General features: G+C 46.9%; 2 protein-coding genes across 7 annotated transcripts in view; one reads left to right on the plus strand and one right to left on the minus strand.

Moving 5' to 3' along the window:
* ZNF597 (zinc finger protein 597) lies at positions 1-4,516 on the minus strand. Its single transcript, XM_040266394.1, has 6 exons — positions 4,386-4,516; positions 3,979-4,107; positions 3,790-3,905; positions 2,623-2,766; positions 428-1,084; positions 1-317 (listed from the first exon to the last, which is right to left on the minus strand). Exons 1-6 carry the CDS (start codon positions 4,514-4,516, stop codon positions 1-3), a joined length of 1,494 nt encoding a protein of 497 aa, XP_040122328.1.
* The window catches only part of NAA60 (N-alpha-acetyltransferase 60, NatF catalytic subunit), a 26,279-nt gene continuing 6,830 nt past the window's right edge, over positions 4,374-23,822 (plus strand). Inside the window, exons 1-3 of one of the 6 annotated variants that reach the window (XM_040255478.1) lie at positions 4,374-4,499; positions 5,444-5,511; positions 23,304-23,419. In XM_040255478.1, coding sequence (XP_040111412.1) covers positions 23,310-23,419 — 110 coding nt within the window. In that variant the 5' untranslated portion in view covers positions 4,374-4,499; positions 5,444-5,511; positions 23,304-23,309. Of the gene's footprint in view, positions 4,551-5,141; positions 5,512-9,440; positions 13,429-15,087; positions 15,164-23,303; positions 23,420-23,822 lie in introns of those variants that run through there. The other 5 variants (XM_040255486.1, XM_040255459.1, XM_040255469.1 and 2 more) reach the window with 5 other exon arrangements.

Raw genomic sequence — 23,822 nt, forward strand, 5'->3', positions numbered from 1 at the left:
CTACACAGTGTTTTGTGAATGGGTTTGCTGATCGAAAGTAAGATGTGTTTTCAACCTGAAATTTCTCCCACACCTGGTACATTTAAAAGGTTCCTCTCCTGTGTGACTCTTCTGGTGGCATGGAAGCTCTGAGTCCAAAATAAAACTTTCCGGGCATGTTTTGGGTTTATGGGGCTTTTCCCCTCTGTGAGTGCTCTGATGAGAGATAAGCTCAGAGGTAGAAAGAAAGGTCTTCGAACACTCGGGACATTTTAAGGGTTTGAATTTTGAGAATGAAAGCAATTTTCCCTCAATTGCTGTAGTGTTCAGATTGTCCTCTCCCGGGCAGGGATACAAGGGCTGCCCAAAGATTTCCTGCTGGGACTGCACAGCTGCTGGGCGGCTGACCCATGCTTTTCCTCAGGTAAAGCAAGATTTGTTTTCTGACCAACATATTTATCGCCGGCTTTTGTGGCAGTGTGGGTTTTCTGATGCTGTGACAGTCCCCGGAGCCGTGTGAACCCCCTTCCACATATGCCACACCTATGGATTTTCTCCTTCAGGTGGGTCTTCCTGTGCTGAGACAGGTGCGAGGGCTGGCGGAAGCTGCTGCCGCACTGTGCACACTTATATGGCTTCTCGCCAGTGTGGTTTCTTCTGTGAGCTCTCAGGTTGGATCTATGATTGAAAATCTTCCCACAGTCATCACATTTACACTTTTTCTTACTTACATGTGTTTTCTGATGCCAAACGAGGTATGAACTACCACTGAAGCTTCGGTCACATTCAGGACACTTGTATGACTTTTTGGTTTCTTCTTTGGGAAATGGAAGAATTTTGGGAAGAGCTCTGGTTCTTAAACTTTGAGCTAGTTCTATCTTCGGGGTGTGGTTTTCAATGGTAACTAAAAGGCTTCTGAACGTTTTCTTGCAAGCAGAAGTTCCACCTGCTATTTTCCTTTCAAAGTTTCCAGCTCCATGCTCAGAGCATTTTTCTGGGTAATAGATGAGGGACACAGCAAGGGAACATTTTTCTAGGGCAAGCTCTTTAAGTCCCATAGATTCTAGATGTAGCTGCTGATTAATCTCAATCTTATCATCTTCTGCTGATAAAAACAAAATATAAACACCCTCAAGTAGTACTGGGTTAAGAACAAACTATTGATAGTTACACAGAGGACCAGGAAGTTGTAGGATGGCTGACAAAACTCAGGCCTGCCAGAAAGAAACAAAAAAATCATTCCTTTTTAGTGTTCTCTCAAATATTCATAATTTATAAAGCCATTATGTCAATCCAAAAGGGACTTTCTTTTCCTTCCAAAGCAACAGCCCTATGATTGCCCCAATTCACTGCCTAGAAAGGGTTTCTGGGCTGCAGGGCAGTGTGTGGAAACCCAGTCCTCAGTGGTTTAGCTGATTCAAGAAGACCAAATTTAGGAAAGTCAACGCAGCTAGAATGTGATGGCAAAATACCAGAGAAGAGGGCAGATGTCCAGGCAGTGAGCTCTGGGCATCTAGATGGGGTCCCCTTAAGACTCTGGCTGCATATTAATCTGTACATGCATGTGAGGAAACAACCCCAGGCCAGGGAAAGAACCACCAAAAAGGAATAGAAAGAGCAAGCTCCAGAGTTCACAAAACACTTCAGTAGTTAATCTTCCAAAGTGGAGACAGTCCTTGCCGCACAAAGCATCAGGCAGTATCCTTAGACACTGCCTTAGCAGGAGGCCAAATCAGCCCTAAAGACTGCTCTGAACACACCCTACAGAACAAAAAGCAAGCCTTGAAAGAATCATATTGATTCCAAGTAACTTAAATTAGCACCCCACACCAAAGTCCAAAAACTGTTTTACAAAAACCAGCATCCAACAACATAAAACTCACAATGGCCAACATCCAATCAAAAATTACCGGGCATGGAAACAAGCAGAAAAATATGACCCATAACTAGAAGCAAAATCAATCAACAAAAGCAGACCCAGAAATGACAGATGACAAACCTAGTAGAAAGAACATTTAAAGAGCTATTATAAATGTGCTTCACGTGTTCAAGAAGTTAGAGGAAAACAACATGATGAAGAAAGAAGTAGAAAATATAAAATGTGAGTTATGGGAAAGTTCAAATAGTCAACCCTAGTCAAGGATAAAATTTACTCAGGCATGGGGACATTTCTACATATAGCTCCTTTTAAGTGAGAAAGGCACACCATTCCCTTACGATTAAAGCAATTTCCAACTTTTTAAAAATTTCCAAATAATAGTAACCCATACTAATGGAACTTCACAAGTAAAATTATGAATTGACCATAACAAATATTCGGAATGATTACCAGATACTGCCATGTCTTATGCAAAACCACAGTCACTGTAATAGACAGGATTTTTGCCCTTTTTTTGGCCACACCCTTTGGCTTGCCGGATTTTAGTTCTCCATTTGGGCAGTCCTAACCACTGGACCACCAGGGAATTACTGATTTTTGCCTAAGACTCATCTCACCCTTTGAAAATCACACTCTCATTCAAGTTATTGTCATTTCCACATAAATAATTCAAGGATAGGTCCCACTCTCCCATACCAACACGTGGTTGAGATATGCAATCCTAATCCTAGAAAGTTCCAAAACAGAGGAAACAATTGTGTTACCAATCATGGCCTTGTCCTCAAAACACTCCTGTGTCGCTTCTCTGCTGAGGGACCTCTGGGCAGGGTGCAGACTCACACACTCCTCTTGAGAAAAATAGACAGCCAGGTCCTCAAACAACACTGGTCCCTGAAACAACAGGACAGCTCATCTCAGGCCAAGCCAGAAAGCTACTACCTTACTCAGTCTGGGAATACTGAGAAAAGCTAGAAATATCAGAGGCAAGAGCTTGTTGGAAAAGGTATCTGAGCACTGGGGTGGGGTTATGAGTGGGTTCTGAGGGCTGGAGGTAGGATTTAGGAAGGAGGGAGTAAAAATAGATGTAATTTTGGAGGCAGTTGTATAAGGACCAAAACGGTAAACCCTGAGAAGTTCTGGAAGAGTCTGTTAGAAGAGAATAGAGGGAACAACTCTCAGCAAGGGAGTTAAGTAGGGTTGCTCTAAGGCAGCGCTACCCATTCTTTTTGGCACCAGGGACTGGTTACGTGGGAGACAGCTTTTCCACAGCCAGAGATGGGGGGATGGGGAAGTGGTGGATTTGGGGGTAATTCAAGCACATTACATTTATTGTGCACTCTACATCTATTATAACATCAGTTCCACCTCAGATCATCAGGCATTAGACTCTAAATTCTGGGAGTTGGGGACCCTTGCTCTAAGAGAAAGGAGATGAGTGAGCAGCCCAGGAAGAAATCACAAATCGAACACGAGGTCTAGGATTCTCCCAATATCTTTCCCTTTGCTGGTCCCTCTCCTTCTTCCTCCTTACACTAATTGTTAAGCGCAGTCATATCCAGGCCTATTTCTCCTTCGCTAAATTCACCAGTTCTATAAATCCTATAGAATTCTGGTGTGATTAAGAATCACCTGGGGTTTCTGTTTGTTTCTGTTCATTCAACAGGTGTGGAATGAAGCTTAGAAAACTGTTTAAGTTTGAGCAGCATTTCAGAAATACTCTGAGGTACTCTTATGTAGTCTCCTATGGGCCCTGTTCCCAGTTGGAGGTTCTAAAAGGCCAGTTCTGATTAGCCATTTCTCTCTGCCTTAGGTAGGAACAAAGGCAGCTTGGTGAAAGCGCTCACGGGGATCAGGAGCCCTTGCATCACGACCGGCACGCCTAACCCTCTTCTACAAGAGGCCAGGCGGAGGCCAGAAAGGAGCGACCGGACCTTGGACCAAGAGAAGGGACCTGGTCTCATCTGGGCCTCGGTTGTAGGGAGTGTGGATGCCATCTTGGGGGGTGGGTGGGGTGGTGGTAGTGCTTTCTTCCAGTCGCCACAGGGACCTCGGGGCAGATAAGGGAGGGGAGAGAATAGTCCTTTGAGGGGCCAATTCGGCTGTCGAGCTCCTCCACGCACCCCCTTCGCTTCCCCGAATCCTTTAAGACCTTAGGCGATAACTCCACTCCCGGGCTCAGCTTCGGAAAGGCAGACTCCCGGGCTGGTCGGGCCCCACCTAGGGCTCCGAGACTAAAAATCTCAGAAAGCCTGCAAAAGCAACAAAAAGCAACGCGCAGCTGAGACTAGAGACCGGGAGCCGAGGCACAACTAAGCGCCTACGCTCCCTTACGCTAGACCTGCTGAGAAATCCGCGGGACGCGGTCTACCCTGCTGCTTTTCCGCAGCTCTGCCCTGTGATTGGCTAGCGTGATCTCAGAGGGGTGAGGCTCACCGGGCATCCTGGGAGATATAGTTTTCCCTCGGTTTTCCCAAGCATTTCCGGTTCCGCTACCTGGGTCTCCTCTGTGAGCTCCCTACCCGCCGACCTGAGGAAGTGGAACGTTAGCTTGACCACGGAGGGAGGGGCGTAATGTTTCAAGGAAGAAGGAGAGCAAGCAGATGAGGAGAATCCGGTACCCGAAGAGTATCGGCTCTGAAATGTGGGCTCGGCAGGCATTGTCCCATGGGTCCTAAACTTCGGTCGAGTCGGGGTGAGGTCTCTGAGTGGCCAGGAGTACGGGTTCTAGTCTTGACCTGTGTCTTGGGTGGACTGCGAGGCGGTGGAATGTAAATGGGATATCATCTGCGTGGGCAGAGTTCAGGTCGGCATAGGCGGGATTGCTGATATGTCCAAAGTATTCTAGGGGCATTGTGCCCGGGGAATGCAGCCCAACCGACCCAGATTGAGCTCAGAGCCACAACGGGCCTCAAGCGGCAGTAGAGCCATCCGATTGCTTCGATGGACACTGTAGGCCACCTAATACTTCACAGTCGATCTGCCCCATTATCAAATATATCCTCTTTACTGGCACTGGGTGCCGTAGTATAGGGGTGTGGTATTAGATATTTGAGCTCCTTCCGCAGCTCTGCACTAATTGCTTGTGACCTTTTGGCCTGTATATCAATACAGCTTTGCCTTCCCCAGGTGAAAAAAGCTCAGAATCTCTCTCTTCAGAGGGCAGTTTCAAAGAAGTTTTCAGTTTACAAATGTGTTTGCAAAAACACGGATGATATTATCTTCATAGAAAATTCTGAGTACGTCTCAATATATTTTCTTGGGAGGATGCACCTATCTCTTCTGTTCACATTCCAGTCTCTAGATCTTAGTCAGGAGGTCACATAACCACACCTAGCTCAAAGGAGGCAAGGAAGCTAGTAGTAGTACTCTGGCAGCCCACACTCAGCTAAAAAGCACAAGTGCTATTACAGTGACAGGGAGGAAGCAGATATTGGAGACAGCTGGCAGTAAGTGCCATGGAGATATGTTGAAAATGGAAAAAGATGAATGGAAATGGATGGGAAGACATGAAGATGTTCACTGAAGAATTACAGTAGAGAAAAATTGGAAATGACCTAATTTCTAAGTATTTTTCCTCTTTTGCAGGAGGAAACATTGCAGCCAATTAAGATGCTATATAGAAGTTTTTGATAACATGGGGAAATGTTTCCAATGTAAGTTTAAAAATGTGATACCAAGTTGTACATAAAATGCCAACAAAATTAAAAATGTATTGAGGGACTTCCCTGGTGGTCCAGTGGTTAAGACTCCACACTCCCAAAGCCAGGGCTCCAGGTTAAATTTTTTTTTTTTTTTTTTTTAAGACTGTTTCCCTTCCTCTTATAACCTGCTTACCAAGTTTCTGGTTATTGATCTAGTTTCCCAGGAACACTAAGAGAAGAGGTGTCTGGAGCAAGAGTAGGAGCATTCTAGTGACTTTTAACTATCAGAAAGTAAGCCAGAATTTGGTTTAAACCTCACTCTTCTGTGATTCTGATGGGTAAGCCCAGTCTCAGGGTACACTGACAGAAAAATGGAGAATTAGATCCTCCCAATATACTGTCCAGACCCTGTTAGTGACTAAGTGACTCTGTCTCAATTTTAATTGCAGAAATCAGTATCATCCTTTGTCATCCAAGTATACACTTGCATCATTTTTCAGCCAAAGGAATTTTTTTTTGGAAGCAACTTACTTGATTCCTGGTTGAACTATCTTTGATCCATGCAAATTTTCTCCTTTCACTTATTTTCCAATACAAATGTGATAAAGTCTTTGCTTCTTTACAGTTACGTGTATCCAGAGAGTTGTGGGGGCTTCCTTGTTGCTTTTTTGTTGTGGTGATGATAGTTGTTTTTTGGCCATGCCAACCAGCTTGTGGAATCCTAGTTCCCAGACCAAGGATTGAACCCAGAGAAATCACCAAGTCCAAGTCATTAGATCACCAGAAATTCCCTAGAGAGATTGTTTGCCCATGTAGATCTATTTTATGGATTTTTCTCTTTTCATTGTGGTTTATTATAGAATATTGAATATATTTCCCAGTGGTATACAGTAGGACCTTATTGTTTATTTATTTTATATATAGTAGTTTGTATTTGCTAATCCCAGACTCTTAATTTATTCCTCCACCACTCCCTTTCTCCTTTGGTAATATATGCCCAAGACTAGGATTGCTGGATCATATGAAAACTCTATTTTTGGTTTTCTAAGGAGCCTCCATATTGTTCTCCATAGTGGCTGCATAATTTACATTCCTATTAACATTGTAGGAGGTTCTGCTTTTCTACACACCCTCTCCAATTTGTTATTTGGCTGCTTGAGGTGAACAGCCGGCTCACTTGAGAAGACCCTGATGCTTGGAAAGATTGAAGGCAAAAGGAGAAGGGGGAAGCAGAGGATGATGTGGTTAGATAGCATCACTGACTCAGTGGACATGAATCTGAGCAAATTCCGGGGTGAAGGACAGGGAAGCCTGGTGTGCTGTAGTCCAAAGAGTTGGACATGACTTAGCGACTGAACAATGACAATTAACAAGACTTCAAGTTGTGTAGTTGATTTACAATGTTGTGTTAATTTCAGGTATACATCACAGTGATTGAGTTATACATATATTGAATCTTTTTCAGGTTCTTTACCCATATAGGTTATTACAAAATACTGAGTAGAGTTTCCTGTGCTATACAGTAGGTCCTTGTTGGTCTGTCAATGGACATTTAGGTTGCTTCCATGTCTTGGCTTTTGTAAACAGTGCTGCAGTGAACATTGAGCTGCATGTATCTTTTCTTTTTTAATTATTATTAGAGTATGGTTGCTTTACAATGTTGTTAGTTTCTACTGCACAGCAAAGTGAATCGCGCTTTACATATATACATATATCCCCTCTTTTTTGGCTTTGTTTTCCATTTAGGTCACCCACAGAGCACTGAGTAGAATTCCCTGAGCTATACAGTGTTCTCATTAGTTACCTATTTTATACACAGTATCAATAGTGTATATATGGGCAATCCCAATCTCCCAATTCATCCTACCTCCCATCCCCCTTGGTGTCCATACATTTATTTTCTACATCTATGCCTCTATTTCTGCTTTGCAAATAAGATCATCAGTACCATTTTTCTAGAGTCTATATATATGCATTAATATATGCTATTTGTTTGTCTCTTTCTGACTTACTTCACTCTGTATGACAATCTCTAGGTCCAGTCACATCTCTACAGATGACCCAATTTCATTCCTTTTTATGGCTGGGTAATATTCCAGGGTATATATGGCACACATCTTCTTTATCCATTCCTCGGGTTGTTAAATTTTTTTATTTTTATTTACTTTTGGTTGTGCTGAGTCTTCATTGCCATGCACAGGCTTTCTCTAGTTGCAGTGACCAGGGTCTGCTCTTCGTCACAGAGCATGGGATTCTCGTTGCAGCGGCTTCTCTTGTTGCAGAGCACAGGCTCCAGGTTTGCGGGCTTCAGTAGCTGCAGCGCATGGGCACACGAGTTGCAGCTCGCAGGCTCAGTACTTGTGGCACATGGGCTTAGTTGCTCCATGGAATGTGGGATCTTCCCGGACCAGGGATCAAACCCATGTCCCCTGCATTGGCAGGCCAGTTCTTAACCAGTGGACAACTAAGGAAGTTCTATCCATTCCTTTGTTGATGAACATTTAGGTTGCTTTCATGTCCTTGCAATTGTAAATAGTGCTGCAATGAACATTTGGGTGCATGTATCTTGTCGAAGTATGGTTTTCTCTAGATATATGCCTAGAAGTGCAATTGCTGGCTTTTTATTTATAGATTTTTTAATGAGGGTCATTCTGACCTGTGTGAGATTGTACCTCATAGGTTTGATTTGTATTTCTCTAATAATTGCAGAGCTGAGCATCTTTTCATGTGCCTACTGGCCATCTGTATGTCTTCTTTGAAGAAATGTCTGTTTAGATCTCCTCCCCATTTGATTGGGTTGTTTTTGTTGTTGAGTTGTATGAGCTGTTTGTATATTTAAAAAAAAATTATTTAGGCTGTGCTGGGACTTAGCTGTGGCTTGAGTTGTATGAGCTGTTTGTATGTTTAAATTTTTTTTTTTTTAATTTAGGCTGTGCTTGGACTTAGTTGTGGCATGTGGGGTCTTCAGTTGTGGCATGCCGGATCTAGTTCCCTGACCAGGGATGGAACCTGCGCCCCCTGCATTGGGAACATGGACTCTTAGTCGCTGGACCACCAGGGAAGTCCCTGTTTGTAAATTTTTTGAAATTAAGCCCTTGTCAGTCACATATTTAAAAATATTTTCTCCTAGTTGTCTTCTCATTTTGTTTATGGTTTCCTTTGCTGTGCAAAAACATGTAAGCTTGATTAGGTCCCATTTGTTTTTTATTTTTGCTTCTATTTCTATTGCCTTGGGAGACTGACCTAAGAAAATATTGCTACAATGTATGTCGGGGAATGTTTTGCCTATGATCTCGTCTAGTTTTGTGTCTTACATTTAAGTCTTTAAGCCATTTTGAGTTAATCTTTGTGTATAGTGTAAAGGTGTGTTCTAACTTCATTGATATACATGCCGCTGTCCAACTTTCCCAGCACCACTTGCTGAAGAGACTGTTTTTTCTCCGTTGTATATTCTTGCCCCTGTGTTGAAGATTAATTGACCATAGTTATGTAGTTTATTTCTGAGCTTTCTGTTCTGTTCCATGGATCCATATGTCTGTTTTTGTGCAAATACTACACTGTTTTGATTACTGTTGTTGGGAGGATTATGCCTCCAGCTTTGTTCTTTTCCCCCAGGGTTGCTTTGGTAATTTTGGGTATTTTATGGTTCCATATAAATTTTAGTATTACTTTTTCTAATTTTGTGAAAGATATCACAGTTAATTAAATAACAGGGATTGCATTAAATCCATAGATTGCTTTGAGTAGCCCAAGCATTTTATTTTATTTTATTTTTAATTAATTAATTTATTTATTTATTTTTACTTTACAATTCTGTATTGGTTTTGGCATACATTGACATGAATCCACCACGGGTGTACGTGTTCCCAAACATGAACCCCCCTTCCACCCCCCTCCCCACAACATCTCTCTGAAGCCCAAGCATTTTAACATTAATTCTTCTACTCCAAGAGCATGGGATCTCTTTCCCTTTATTTGAATAATCTTCAATTTCCTTTATCATTATTTTATAGTTCTCAACATCTAAGCCTTTTACCTCCTTAGTCAGGTTTATTCCTAAATATTTTTGGGGGGGGCAGTTTCAAAAGGGATTTTTTTATTTTGCTCTCCCCTTCATTGTTAGTGTGAAGAAATGCAGTGGATTTCTGTATGATCCATGCAAATGTTAATAAACCCATCAGAACCATGAGTCAGAACAATCCATTTCACCTCAAGCCAGTCTCCTGGAGCCTGTCTCCTCTCCTGGGAGTGCTCCAAGGATAGTCCCATGTCCTCTCAGGCAAAGCAGATGCTGGTCAACAAGCTGTGTGTAGCACTTGCCATGAAGTGGCTTCTTCATGCTCTGTTTCTGGGATCCTGAAAAAATGTTTTTGAGGTCTACCTGGAAAGTCTGGTTTTGGAAACCCAGTTGTTTTCCTGGGTGTCAGGAAGGTTGTGATCCAAGAGAATGCATCATAGTTTTATTTGTTTATTCATTTATTTTGACTTTTGCGTGGGCATTGAGCAGGGACTTCTCTAGTTGGGGTGCGAAGGAGCTTCTCTTGCTGTGGAGCTTGGGCTCTAGAGAATGTGGACTCAGTAGCTGCAGCTCTCGAGCTTATTTACCCCACAGCATGTGGGATCTTAGTTCCCCGATCAGGGATTGAAGCCTCATCCCCTGCATTGGAAGGCAGATTCTTTTTTTTTTTTTGCCTTTATTTTCGAAGGCAGGGTCTTAACCACTGGGAAGTCCCAGTGCATCATGGCTTTAAATGAATCTGGAACTGAAAAGCATGTTTTGTTTTCAAATTTACATTCAGTAACTAAATTGAAGGAGAGAATGATCATCTTAAAGCCAGTGATCTCTTAGATCACTTGGAAGAAGTATCTCAAAACACACCAATAACAGAGAAAAAGAAACCAGGAAGGCAGAGACTTAAGAGGACCAATCTGTGTTGAGCTCAGTGCCAATCAGAGTTCCCTGAGCCAGTTCCTGTGGTCAGGAGATGCCCCTTCCTGCCTGTGGTCTCTAAGGTCTGAGCCTGCATTTTAAGTACACCCAGGTGATGCTAATACTGCTGGACCATAAGACAGCACTTTGAGTAGCAAGAACCTTGGCAGGGTTTGCCTCCTGTGTAACTGAAAGGGCTTACCACTGTCTCCACGTTCTGTTGATAGGAACTGACGGAAGGCAAGAGAAAGGATGAGGAAAATAAGCAACTTTCCTTTAAAAAAAAAATTTTTATTTATTTATAGCTGTGCTGTGTCTTCGTTGGCTGCACACAGGCTTTCTCCAGTTGTGGCGAGTGGGGCTTCCCACCAGTTGTGGTGCAGGGGCTTCTCTTGTTGTGGAGGACAAGCTCTAGGGTGCTCAGGCTTCCGTAGTTGCAGCACGTGCGCTTACTTACCCTGCGGTATGTGGGATCTTCCTGAGCAGGGATCAAACCCATGTCCCCTGCATTGGCAGGCGGATTCTTAACCACTGGACCACCAAGAAAGCCCTAAACTAGCAATTTTCCTTTTTTTAAATCTCATCTTTTTAATTTTAAAATTTCAAACCTCTGAATATTTGAAAGAATAATGCAGTAAACACCTATGTACTTTTCACCTAGCATCACCAGTTACTAATATTTAAACAATTTCCTCTTAAGGACATGCTTGAGAACATAAGTTGCTCACATCACTTCCACTGTTGTTCACTGGTAAAAACTTTGGCAGATGGTTTCATCTTGCTGCAAAGGAGGCTAAGTAGTACAAACTTAACTTGTTAGCTCTTTGCCTGCTAAAGGGGGTACTGTTCTACTACTATATGAGGATGTGATTGATCAGTTGTTTTTAAAAAAGAAAGTAGAGGACGGACTTCCCTGGCAATGCAGTAGTTAAACTTCGCCTTCCAAGGCAGAAGGTAAGGGTTTAGTCCCTGGTTGAGGAGCTAAGATCCCATAGGCTTCCCAGCCAAAAACCCAAATCATAAAATAAAATAAAATAAAAAGCAATATTGTAACAAGTTCAATAAAGACTTTAAAAAATGGTCTACATTAGGGGAAAAAAAAAAGAGGAGGAAGACAGTGGATACTAGGGGACAATTACTCTGACACACTGACTTGCTGGATCTTGTAACCAGTTCTCACTTCAAAGTGAATTTTGGAAAGACTGCAGCTACATTTGCAGCCCATCTCTAGAAAATGTGTAGGACTTCAAGTATGCATTTTATACCCTCCTCACTCTTGATTGTTCTATCCTAAAAGTTTTTTTTTTTCCAAGTTTGATTATATTAAAGTTTATAGTTATTTTAAACTTATTAAAGTTTTTTTAACAAGTTTGATTATGTTAATAGACACACTAAAGTTTTTTTTTACAAGTTTGATTATAAGTTAATAATGACAACTAACTATATAGAATGCTTGAAATGCCCTTTGAATGGACCAAAACACATTAACCACAGCATTTTTGCTTACAACAGCATGTTTGCTGTACTTAAAACTGTAACTCTACAGAGTTGTAAATTGTATTCTATTTTCATTTTGTCCATAATTTTTCAGCTTTTAAAATAGAAACTTAGAGAAACTGTTACTAAAAGAAAATATAAATATTATATAAGCTGCTTTACACAAATCAAGGTTCCACCAGCCACTAACATCTTATTGTGTAGACAATAGACTTTCTGGGTTGTTACATATCCCCTTGTTACACTACTCTTGATCTGTTTACTTACCTTTCAGACTTCTAATCTCTTTAGGTACCTTTTCATTGTCAAAATGTTAAAGAATATGCATTTAACGTATATAAGATAGTGTGATTTTAGACTGTTTTAATCTGTCATAATGTCTATTTGGGTGTGAATTAGGTCCTTTGAGGGTTGATCATTTTAGCCTTCTTATTCCATCCTTTGGCCGTATTACCAGTGAAAGGTATTTGAAGGCAAAGGATAAATATATCCTTTAAAGTTAACATCAGATTTTGCTCAACACAAGTCCCTTAGTAACAAAATTTGAATTAGGTTTTGTGATGTAGACCAGGAGTCCCCAGTCCGCAGGATCTAATGCTTGATGATGTGAGGTAGAGCTGATGTAATAATAATAGCAATAAAGTGTATAATAAATATGCTTGAATCACCCCAAAACTATCCCCCCATCCCTGGTCCGTGGAACAACTGTCTAACATAAAAACCGGTTCCTGGTGCCAAATGGGGTGGGGACCGCTGAGTAGAGCCTCCTCCAACTTGAGGGCAACTGACACCCCTCCTCCTGCCCCCTCTCCCACTTTACACGGGAGAAACTGGACTCTGGCTGCCGCGGACGTCCGGCGCTGAGCCGGGTGGTGCTGCCCTCCAGCCGCCGTTGGCCACCGGATCACGCTTCCCTAGCTAGCCCCGTCAGACGCTGCGGATGGAAAAGCTCCAGCCCCAAACCAAACGAGAGGACCGCTGGCCAGGAAGTGGAGGGCTGCGAGCCTCAGCGCTCAGCCCAAGAACCCGAAGCCCGCCGGCTACCAACCGGACCGCGCCCCCGGCGTCCACGCCCGCCGGGCTCGGGCCGCGAGGGTTGGCCCGACCTGTCCGGCCCCTCCGCCGGCTCTCAGAGCCTCGCGAGCCTCTAGCAGACGCGCCCCCTAGAGGTGCCTCCGCTGCTCCACCGCCGACGTCCCAGCTTCTCTAGTGTCCACTCCGATGTCAGGCTTCGCGCGAGGCCCGCCCGCTCTTAAGATGGCGGCGTCGGCGTCGCGAGGTGCCGCCCCACGTGGACGCCGCTGGCCAATGGGCTTCCGCTTGTGCCGCCGGCCGGCGCGGGAGGCGGAAGTGCCTCCGGCCGCTGCCTCCGTCCCGGCTGCGGCCCCTGCCGGTTACATAACTGGTTGCGGGCTCCGCGCGGCCCCACTTCCTGGCTCCCTGCGAACCAAGGATGCTCTGAGCCCTAGAACGCCGTCCGCTGCCGCCGGCTCCCGCCCAAGGTGAGGCATCCTGGGGCTCGAGCCTGCGGAGGAGCGCCTGGGCCGGCCAAGGGCGGGCGTCAAGGGAGGCAGGGGAGCAGTTCCGGCCCGAGGCGGCAGCGCAGTCTCGGGGTCCTGCCGGGGTGCAGGGGGCCCGAGGCGGCCCTGGCGGGGCGTGGGACGTCCCGTCGGTTCGAGGGAAGCCGGGGAGCGGCCCCCGCCAGCCAGCGCCCAGACATCTCCGCGGAGTTTCAGGGCGATCACAGAGCTCGGGTTTCCCGGGGCGAGGAGGGGGCCGAGGCCCTAGGCTCGGGGCGCCCCAGGGGCGTGATGCCGATCCTTTTGCTTGGGCTGCCTCCGTGCCAGGCCTCGGGACGAGCTGGCGGGGAGATTTGGAAGCAGAGGGCAGCCTGCCCCTTGCTGCCCGCCGGGCCTCGCGGGAGGTGCCGGGCCAGTCCTTTTCACAGTTCAGCGATTTGCCGCCTCGCCGGGCCCCACCGCTGCTTTGGTACTTGTTGCATGGGTTGTAGTTACTTGGCGACTTTTTTGCCCTCCCGTGAACTCTGGAAACCCTGGAACTCTTTCTCAGTCGTCTCCACTTCTTACTCCTTAAGCTGTATATTTTGGTTAAGACAGCTCAATTCCTTACGTTTTGGGGTAGTTTAAAGGTTGGCCGTGCAGACCCTTGCACCACCTCTGTTAATGTAACAGAGGGAATCTGTAGCCTCTGTGGTTTGTTCCCCTGGGAAGATTTTCAGGGAGGCTGAGCGCCTTCCCTGGACCACTAACGACAAATATCTGTGCGTTCAGGAAATGGTCGACCCCAGGGTCTGGGGATGAGAGGAGGAGTCACTCTGCCATAAACGTGGCTATTGGGTGCTTCCTTTGTCAGTTTTCACTCTGCCCAGTCCTTAAGCCATACCATTTTGTTAGTTTCTCTTGAAGGAAAGGGATAACAGCCCTACAGCCCTTTGGTACCTGGAATGGTTGTAATCAGAGAGTCAGAACTGAAGAGAACTTTGCTGGCTGCAGATATTTTACTCGAGCACAGAAGGCAGAAAATTTAATGTTAATGCTTAACTGCCTGAACCGGGAAAGTCAGTATGACTGCAGGTCAGTGGTAGAAATACCACATTCTGTGAAGCACTTTGTATGTACAGATAAATGTTAGAAGTCCTTTGGCCAACAGTACTGGCTTGTGAGGCAGGGAGAAAGGGTAGTCTTGGACAGCACTGAATTAAAAGCGGCTGGAGCAAAACAAATCCTCTCTCCTTGCAAAAATCCCTGAATTGCTTTAAGCTCAGTTTGAGAAGAAAGGATTCAAGGCCAGAAGAAACTCAAGGGTGGCTGAAATAGAAGTCCCTGTCATTTAACAAGTGGTCATGGCTGAGCATGACATAAGTCTTCATCTCCCCTATTGCGCACTTTGGCCCTTTGGATTTCCCTGGCGGCTCAGATGGTAAAGTGTCTGTCTACAATGTGGGAGACCTGGGTTCGATCCCTGGGTCGGGAAGTTCCCTGGAGAAAGAAATGGCAACCCACTCCAGTACTCTTGCCTAGAAAATCCCACGGACGGAGGAGCCTGGTGTCCATGGGGTCACAAAGAGTCAGACACGACTGAGCGACTTCACTTTCACTTCACTTGGCCCTTTGAGAAGCAATGTGCCTGGGCTCCTCCTTTGGGCCACAGTTTGCTGAAGTTCCATCTCACTGTATTTCCAGAAGAGCTGGATTTCTATGAAGATGGTTAAAACCTGTAAGTAACAGAGTCAGTGCATGGTGTGATGTTCACAGACCAAAATAAAAAATACACACACTATTTTAAAAGGTCTCTGTGTGTGTCTTACCTTTAGCCTCTCCCCACTGTCACTTACAGTGACTTTATCACCATGTTTATTTTAACCGCACCCACTCTCAGACTTCAGATGTGACCTGTTGATGTTGTTTGGCAACTTGGTCTCTGCCTGTGTTGGAAGAAAATTCCTGGATGTTAGGAGATTTGAGAAATGAAGACACTAGAACTAAGAAGGGTGGGGCCGTCATTGCTCACCTGGTGCTCTGCCCCGCAGACTGTCCCAGCCTCAGTGGACTGGCTCGCAGCAGTTAGTCTTCTAGCAGCTGAGATATGTTTAGACCAGGTGGACCCAGAATCCTTACCTGGCAGCAGCCACAGGTATTCAGAGTTCTGAGTATGAGGCAATGCAGATCTCTGCCAAAATGCCTTGAGGTCTCTGCCTGCTGCTGACAGCTCTCCTACCTGAACAGAAAGCTGGCTGCTTGTCAGCTGCCAGGCCTTCTCTGAAATGGAGGTTCCTCCCTCTCCACATCTTCGCCTCCACGACCTCCTCCCCTGACTTCTCTTTCTGGAAGAAATCCATGGAGTCCTCCTACCTCTCCCACCTCAGTTCCTCGTTTGCCGAAATGAAGATTAGGATCTAGATCTTGCATCGTGCTTCCATCCACGTGCAGTGCCTTCGAGTAAAACATGATCTGCAAAGTGATGCTGGAACTCCTGGGTCTTTTTCTGGCCAAGTTCGAAGGTTGAATTTCATTCAACAAATGTTTCTAAGTGTCTTTGATAATTCTGGGATCAGACCTCCTTCCCGAAATATGATGATTTTAGCGTGACTTCTGATGAAGGCTGGCTGGCAGGCCAGGTCAGGGTTCCCTGAAGCCTGGTGCTGATTAAAGAGAGGCTAAAGAGAGACCTGTGTGTTTGAAAACCCAGTAAGCACATGCATAGTAGGGTTGACACTGCTCTGAACCTGAAATGTTTGCTCGGTGCCTCTGGAGTGATGGGAGGACATCTGAATAGGGAGCCAGGGCTTTCTGCAGGTAGTGGTTTGGGGTCTGTGTCAGCAGTTGAACCAGTGGTCCATTGAGTGCCGCTCTGCAGAGGCTGGCCGACATGTGACGGTCACCTCGAGGCGCCCACAGCAGAGTCTGGATGGTCGGGGTGTCACCTCACATGAGGGCCAGTCAGTCCCTAGTCCCGTCCTGAGGGCCTCTCATGCTCCTCATCTCTTCACCTGAGGCTGACTTCCTGTTCAGGCAGGGCCAACACTTGGAATACTGATGATGAGAGCCACCTATGAGTGTGGCCACGTAGAGACCTTAAAATGCCTTTTCCAGTGAATAGACTCTCTTAGTGTCAACGTTTAAGGTCCATACCCGTGAAATAACCCAGCTCTTGCGCACTGATGCCAGACATAAACATTCTAATAATATTCACTGTTGTAGGGACTTTCCGAATGGTCCTGGGGTTAAGACTCCAAGCTTTCAATGCAGGGGGCATGGGTTCGATCCCTGGTCAGGGAACTAAGATCCCGTATGCCACATAGCCAAATTAAAAAAGATTTGCATTTGTAAAGACGTAAAGAGGAACTGATTGGGGAAAAGGACTCAGAACAAATGTTTGTCCGCTCGCTTCCACAGGAAGACCAGAGAAAACAGACCACATTGAAAAAAGAAATTCTTCCAGTTCTATTTCTTGTTGTTATTAAACAGTAAATTGTGTTCCTCTATTTCCTGCATTCTTGAAATAGGACAGCAAAGTATTTGGGCAGAAAAGTAGTGAAATTTGAGCCCATCTTAAAAATAACTGAAAAGAAAGCAATTTCTTTTTCTAAAATAGTCTCTGGGTAGTTGTCCCTTAGCTGCTGAAAGGATTTTTATCTGGACAGTGTTACTACAACAGTGTTTCCGTAGTTCCGTAGCACTGAGTTGTTTGCTCCTTTCTAACAACTTGTTTCTTTTTAGATACTTCCTTGTGACTCTAGTGGTAAACTATTCAGAAGGTCTTGCTGGCCAGATATTTGGTGCTCTTTCTACTCTTAGCTTCAAATTACAGTATTGTTTCTCTTCTGGCCTCCTGTGTTTAACTTCTTTGTTGAAATATTCAGAAACATACAGAAAAGTACTCTGCTTGACGTTTGGTCATGCTGTTATGTACCAGTGAAACCTCCACCTCAGAAGCCCCCTCGGGCCCCATACCCAGTAAGCCCTCTCCTATTTAAAAAGTTTGCTTTCTAGTAGGAAACTCAAGAATCTATTAACCTTCATTTTACTGAGGATGAAGTGAGGAGGGGGCTTTTGAGTTTTTGCTTCATGTTGTGTGCTGATTTTTATTTTACCATGAACAAGGTTTTAAACAGCATTTAACAAATGGGGGATGTTCTTTTTTAAACCTTTTTTGTTTTTTTTTTTGGATGGTTGTCCTGAAGCCTTTAAATATTTTTTAAATTGATTTTTATATGGCCACTGAATTTTCTTTGTAATGACTGCACAGGAACTCTTTAAAATATTTTTCTTACCAACAACTGCCTCCTCTTTGCTTCATTACAAGTGTGGGTCTGGTTTATGATGTTTATTTCTGGCATCAGTGCATAAATGCCGTGCTATTCCAAGGGTATGGGGCTTAAACATTGGCACTGAGAGTCTATTTTGGGGCAAAATGGATAACCATTCTACTTATAATTTGAAGAGACATTATAATATTCCCAAGTTGTTACAATTAAAAACAGATTATTGTAATGTAAAAAATGTGTTCTGAATTTTCACATATCACCTGGAAGTCTTTATTTTTTTCTGGTAATAAAAACAAGCTCATTGTTTAGGAAAAAGAAACTCAAATGAGGCAGAAGTGAGTGATGTAAAACAGACGTCTGCCATAATTTCACAGGCAAATGCTGAGAGGAGGTTGAATTTCTTTTTAAAAATAATTTTTGTTATGAAAGTTAACCACATAGTCTAGTATTAATTTATACCTAATTTGACCCACTTTCACATTTAATATCTGTTGGATTTTGAAGGATCTTAAATACAAACCCAGGGACGAAGAGATTAAAAAGTCAAATGTAAAACAACAAAGCCCAGCAGAGTCAGGTGGAAAAAGCACAAGTGCTGGAAAGGGCTGGGGCGGAGCTGGTTTGCTGAAGGGGCAGCGGTGAGAGGCAGGCAGGGTTTCTGAACCCGAGACTGCCATGGCTGTGCTTTTCCCTTTCAAACTGAGCTGCCAGCAGCGTCCATTTCAGCCCCAGACCCGGGCAGTGCTGAGGGGGCCTGTCTCTGGAAGAACTCATTCTCCTTCTCATCCTCGAGAATCTGGTGATGGCCCGAGTTTCAAGTGTGGATCCCGCATGTTCACTAGTCCCTGGCAGAGAACTTGGCACCTGGCAGTCACGGCCACCGTTTACAGAGGGCTTACTTCTACCCTCCTGGCAGGCGCTCTGCACGTGTCCTGTGAGGGCTTCGGCCCCCGCTTCACAGCCCTGCCAGGACCCAGGGCCCGCGCATGGCAGGGGGAGCCAGACAGTGCGTGTGCACCGGACATGTGTGGCCTCGAAGCCTGGCCTTTCCCTTGGACTCCACTGCTATAAGAAATACTGTGAGCCAGTGATCCCTCTTGGTTTTGGCAGGGAGGGCATGAGCTGCACATGGGACGGTTCAGGACTCTGTTTCTCCTCCTGGAACTCTTGTTTCAAGGAGGCGGATCAAATAGTCAAGGAAAACACCTTGAGTGATGCTTGGGGTCTCCTGAGGCCTTGGGAGGGGAGCATCCCCTCCGACAGGTGTGTTAACCCCTCCCTGCCCAGCCTGCTGGATGGCATTCTTTGTGTTCACTGATGTGCTGTTTGCCTCGGAATTCCTCAAGCAAAGGAACCGCTTCTGAGAGTGTTTAGGTAAAAGAGCAAGAAAACACACACCTTCCCCACCCGCTCCAGTGCCGCCAGTGATCAGAGATGTCCATCTTTGCTCTTTACTACAACTTCAGTGTCTAGTGCGGGGCCTGGGTTTTCAGTACAACTTTGATTAAAAAAATGAATGGATTCTCTTTGTGATGGGGGCGGTTGTCGTAAAACCTCTGGCCCAGAGGGGAGCACGGGCTGACCCCGGGACTGCTCTGGACCACTGGTTGTTGTCTTGTTTTTAAGTTGAGAGATGGTTCACATGCTGCCCAGCCGGCAGATCTGAAGTGTGCAGGTGAACGTGGTTGACGACCCTGATGGACATGGGAACATTGTCACTGCCCCCCCCCATCGAGGTCCTCTGTCCCCCACCCCAGCCGCATTCTCATTGCTCTTACCGTCAGTTTCTTTAGAATATCACACAAATGGCAGCCCCCACTGTTAACAGTTCGCGGGTGAAGTGATGTGTCTTAAATTGTGTGTGAGGGGCCTGTGGGCTCCCCTTGGGGCATCATGTGGCAGGCTGTAAGAGGGAGGTGCTTTGAACCCACAGTGCTGGGTGTTTGTGTCTTGTCTCCTGTAAATTACTCATATTTCTCCTCCCACTCTCAGGCTTTGAAAGGCTCCCAGGCTGCTGTAGAGACAGCTCCCACTGCCCCCGCCCCCAGATGGCTGCTCACTTGAACAAACGAGCTGAGCTGAGCGTTCACGGTTTCCCTCACTCCCTGCTCTGAGCCCTTCAGCCCATTTTACTGATGAGCAGGGTGGTGCCGTGTGTCCATCACTGGCTTGTTTTTCCTTTTTTGCACCATCCATCCTGAAGGCAAGAGCTTGGAATCTGTTGTTGGGTTTGTCGAGCCAATAAGCCTGGTGCCCGCAGAATTTCACATGGGAGGCCCCTGGTAGTCTTAATTCTGTGCCGTGGACGAGTACGCACTGATCTTTCCCGTGCTTTGTTTGAGAAGGGGCCCGGAGTGCAGGGACAGGCCAGGGTGGTGCTCTGCCCCATGGGCATTGTGATGGTGCCAGGAAACCCCTCCCCAAACTAGAGCAGTCCCATCCCAAGTCCCCAGGTCCTGAATCCCCAGCCCTTGGCAGCTGGGGGGTGAGGTGGAGGATACGCCTGAGATGTTGGAGTTCACTCTGTCCTCTGGTTGGGCACGTGCAGTCCCTCGGGAAGTGGGGTCTGGGAGCGCATGCCCAGGTGATCAGGCATCACCCCCAGCCACCGCATGGCGTCAACACAGGGACCTGAGAGGTCATTTCAGCTCAGAAGGAAGATGACTCTTGCATACAGCCCACAGGGACGAGGTTTAGGGAAGGAGAAAGGACAGATGGAGAGGTGAGAGGGCTGGTCCTTCATCATCTTGGAGAATCCAATTTCTGTCCCTTCTAGAAATGTTCCTCTCGCCCACCCCTGAAGACCAAGGGCAGGAGGCAGACCTAGCAAGCCCGGGAAAACTCCTGCTGCAGGCCTGAACTGTGTCTTCTGCGCAGTGTGTCCCTGCTATCGTAGGATCTGTGTGTCTGTGTCTTCGTAGGGAAATGCACGGAAAGGTGGACTGTGTGCCTGCGCCTCCAGCCCCCTGGGGCTTGGGACAAAGGGCTGACTCGGGGGCTTTGCTCTGGTTCACCTGCCGCCTCTGTCCTCCAGTGAGTCTTCTGATGAGTCCTTGTCCCTTAAGCTCGTAGGGCAGCACATAGCAACAGGAGGTCAGTGCTTGGCTGAAGGTTCCAGGTGGACAAGCGGGGTCCCCACAGGTGTCAGATGTCAGTCTCCCAGCCTCTCCCCCAGTGGTGGACCGGCACTGCCCACCGTACCCTCTCCGTCTTGACCACCCCCCCACCCCCCCACCCCCCGAACATCCCTTTCTCTCTGGCACGTGAGTGCCGGATTCTCCCTCCTCCACTCCGGTCGGTTGGGCTCGGGCAGATCAGGCACAATAATATACTACATTTCCCCTTAGTTAGATGCGACATGTCTCTATTTTTAAATCAAGGCATCTAAAGAACGGCCTTTGAAAACATCCAAGTACTTTTAATAGGGATGTGAGAATCCACAAATAGCTGTGTGTCTTTGAGGCCAGTGTTCTTCGTGAACGCTGAACGGGGGAATCCTGCCCCTTTGGTCAAGAGCGTTGTCACAAGGACACTAGGGTGAAAATGTATAAATCCCAGGACAGGCAAGTTGCTCACTTATTATCAGTCTCTCCCTTTGCTGTCACTTCTCAACCTTTAAAATGTTTTAAAACCAACTTTATTGAAATTTAATATACATACAACAGAATATACCCAATGAGTTTAATATACGTGTATATACGTTTGTGTAGGTAACCACTACCGTCAAGATGCAAAACATTTCCGTCCCCTCGGGAAGTGCCCACCCCAGCCTCTTTGTAGTCAGCCCCCTGGTGCAGGTACCACAGGTCAAAGCCTTGCTCCTTGGTGCTCCTTGTGGCACCAGCTCCCCAGGTACCCAGCATCTGCCTGCGGCCGCGCTCTGCAACTGAGATTGTCGGTCGCTGGCACTTGTCCTGCCAACTCCGGGGAGAGACTGCGGAGGGTGAGCCAACGCCTCCTGTCCTGCAGCTCCTCCTGCAGAGCTCAGAGGACCCCAGCTCTTGGTTAAGAACCTGGTGGGCCCAGCCAGTGAGACACCTGGAGCTCTGTCAAGGGTGATGCGGGCAGGCAGTCTTGTCAGCTCGTTTCTCAGGCTGGCCTTTGCTCATCAAACCCCAGACCAGCCTCCTGGAGCCGGTCTTCCAGGGAAGAGGAGGGTGTGGCACTTTCGGCAGCAGGAGGGCTCTGGCTTTGGGCACCCTTTGGCCTCTGGCATTGCCTGGGCCCTCATGGTGTCCCCCCGCACAGAACCGTCATTTCCCCCGCCCCGACTGCAACTTTTGTTAAGGAAAATTTCAAATGCATAGAAAAATGGAATGTGTAAACAGTCAGTTCCTGTTTTATATAAACCTGCCACTTTAGATGCAACCGCTAACAGCATTTTGTCACGTTTGCTTCCTAAGCAGTTGAAAAGATTTTGAGTTATTTAGTTTTAAACCCGATGGTGCCTCGCTCTGAAGTATTTCAGGAGAGCATCTCGAAGACCATCTGCAGGAGCGCTCCACCTTCCACATCCGAGACAGCAACAGGCTCATAATCATTTCATGATAAATTCATCATCTGGCGTCTAGTCCACGTTTAAGTTTCTCCCAAATGTTTGACTTTTTGTGTTTTCCAGAAGGAGTTTGCACATCATGTTTGGTTGTAGGTCTCCCTGTCTCTTTCATTCTACTTCTGTTTTTTTAATGACATAGAGTGTTTGAAGCGAGCAGGCAGCTGTCATGTAGAATGCCACCCATTCTGTGTGTGTCAGATGTCATGGTGCCCATGTACCGGGTGGCCTGGAGGCTTGATCTGCTTCAGACCCAGCACTTTAGGCGGGGGCCCTAAGGCCTTTGTGTATTTTACTAGAGGCACTGGCAAGCTGGCCTCCATCCCTGGGGGTCCTGTGGCTGCAGGATCTCAGGGGGCGCAGGGTTCAGCTTTTCCTTGGCGATTGCTTGGTCCTGGGTGTGTAGGTGCTTCTTCAGAGCCCACGCTTGACCCTCCTGTCTGTGTTGAGCGTAGCTTCCTGATTCAGTCGTTGCAACTCGTGGCCCCTGACTTGAACTTCCGGCATCTCTTGAAGTCTTTCTCTATACATGAATCTTAATCTCCTGAATGAGGGAGGAGAAACAGCCCACCCTGTAAGTGCCACTCTAAATCCAGCAGGTCCCTGGGGCCCCCCAGCCCAGGCCTGGGGCCGTTGAGCTCTGGGTCATAGGATGACCCAGGCAGAGAGGCGGGGCCGTGTGCCCTCCCAGTGGAGGAACAGCGGGTGAGGGGAAGCGGGGTGGGTGTGGGCACTCAGTGTGCAGCTCAGTGGGGCTGAAGCAGAAGAGAACAGAGGCCAGCTGCCCTCCACGGGGCTCAGGAGCGTCCCCGGTGAGCAGGGAGGGGCCCTCTGGGTATCCCCATCCTCCCAGGCCTTCTCTGCAGGGTGGGGTGTCTGTGATGCCTGGTGCGGGAACACTCATGAAGGGAGAGGCCTCTACCCGTGGGGCCACTGTGAGCCTTCCCATCCCGCCAGCCTTGCAGATTGCCTGAGGAGGAGGTTCCGCGGGATGCGCCGCCCTCCTGACGCCCCCCCCCGACGCCCCTCCCCCACAGGTGTGAATGACAGAGGCGGTGCCGTCCAGCGCGCTCAGCGAGGTCAGCCTGCGCCTCCTCTGCCACGATGACATAGACACCGTGAAGCACCTGTGCGGCGACTGGTTCCCCATCGAGTAAGTCCAGCGGGTCTGCAGGTGGGGATTGGAGTGGGGATTGGGGTGGGGGTGGCCGGGGACCTGTGCACAGAGTGCTGAAGCTGGGGGGCTCGCTGTGTTGGTGCCTTGGTGACCGAGAGCCCCCTCACCCGTCGGGGCCCCAGGCCCTGCTCCCTGGTGCCCCTGGTCTCTCTGCCCCTCACCGTGTTCTTATACAGAGATCAGGAAGGGCCTCGCTGAGAATCTTCAGTTACAAGACAGCTTCATGCAGTGCTGCTTATGACATTCAGAAAATCGAGAAGCAACCTAAGTATCCTAACAGAAAGGAATTGGTTCCCTACATCAGGGGATGTACATGCAGAAGTACAATATTATCCAGCCAGGGGCAAAGAAATCTGTCCTCGAGGTTTATATGTTTGTG

Source organism: Oryx dammah, unplaced genomic scaffold (genome assembly GCF_014754425.2).
Source record: "Oryx dammah isolate SB20612 unplaced genomic scaffold, SCBI_Odam_1.1 HiC_scaffold_2, whole genome shotgun sequence".
Lineage (NCBI taxonomy): Eukaryota > Metazoa > Chordata > Mammalia > Artiodactyla > Bovidae > Oryx > Oryx dammah.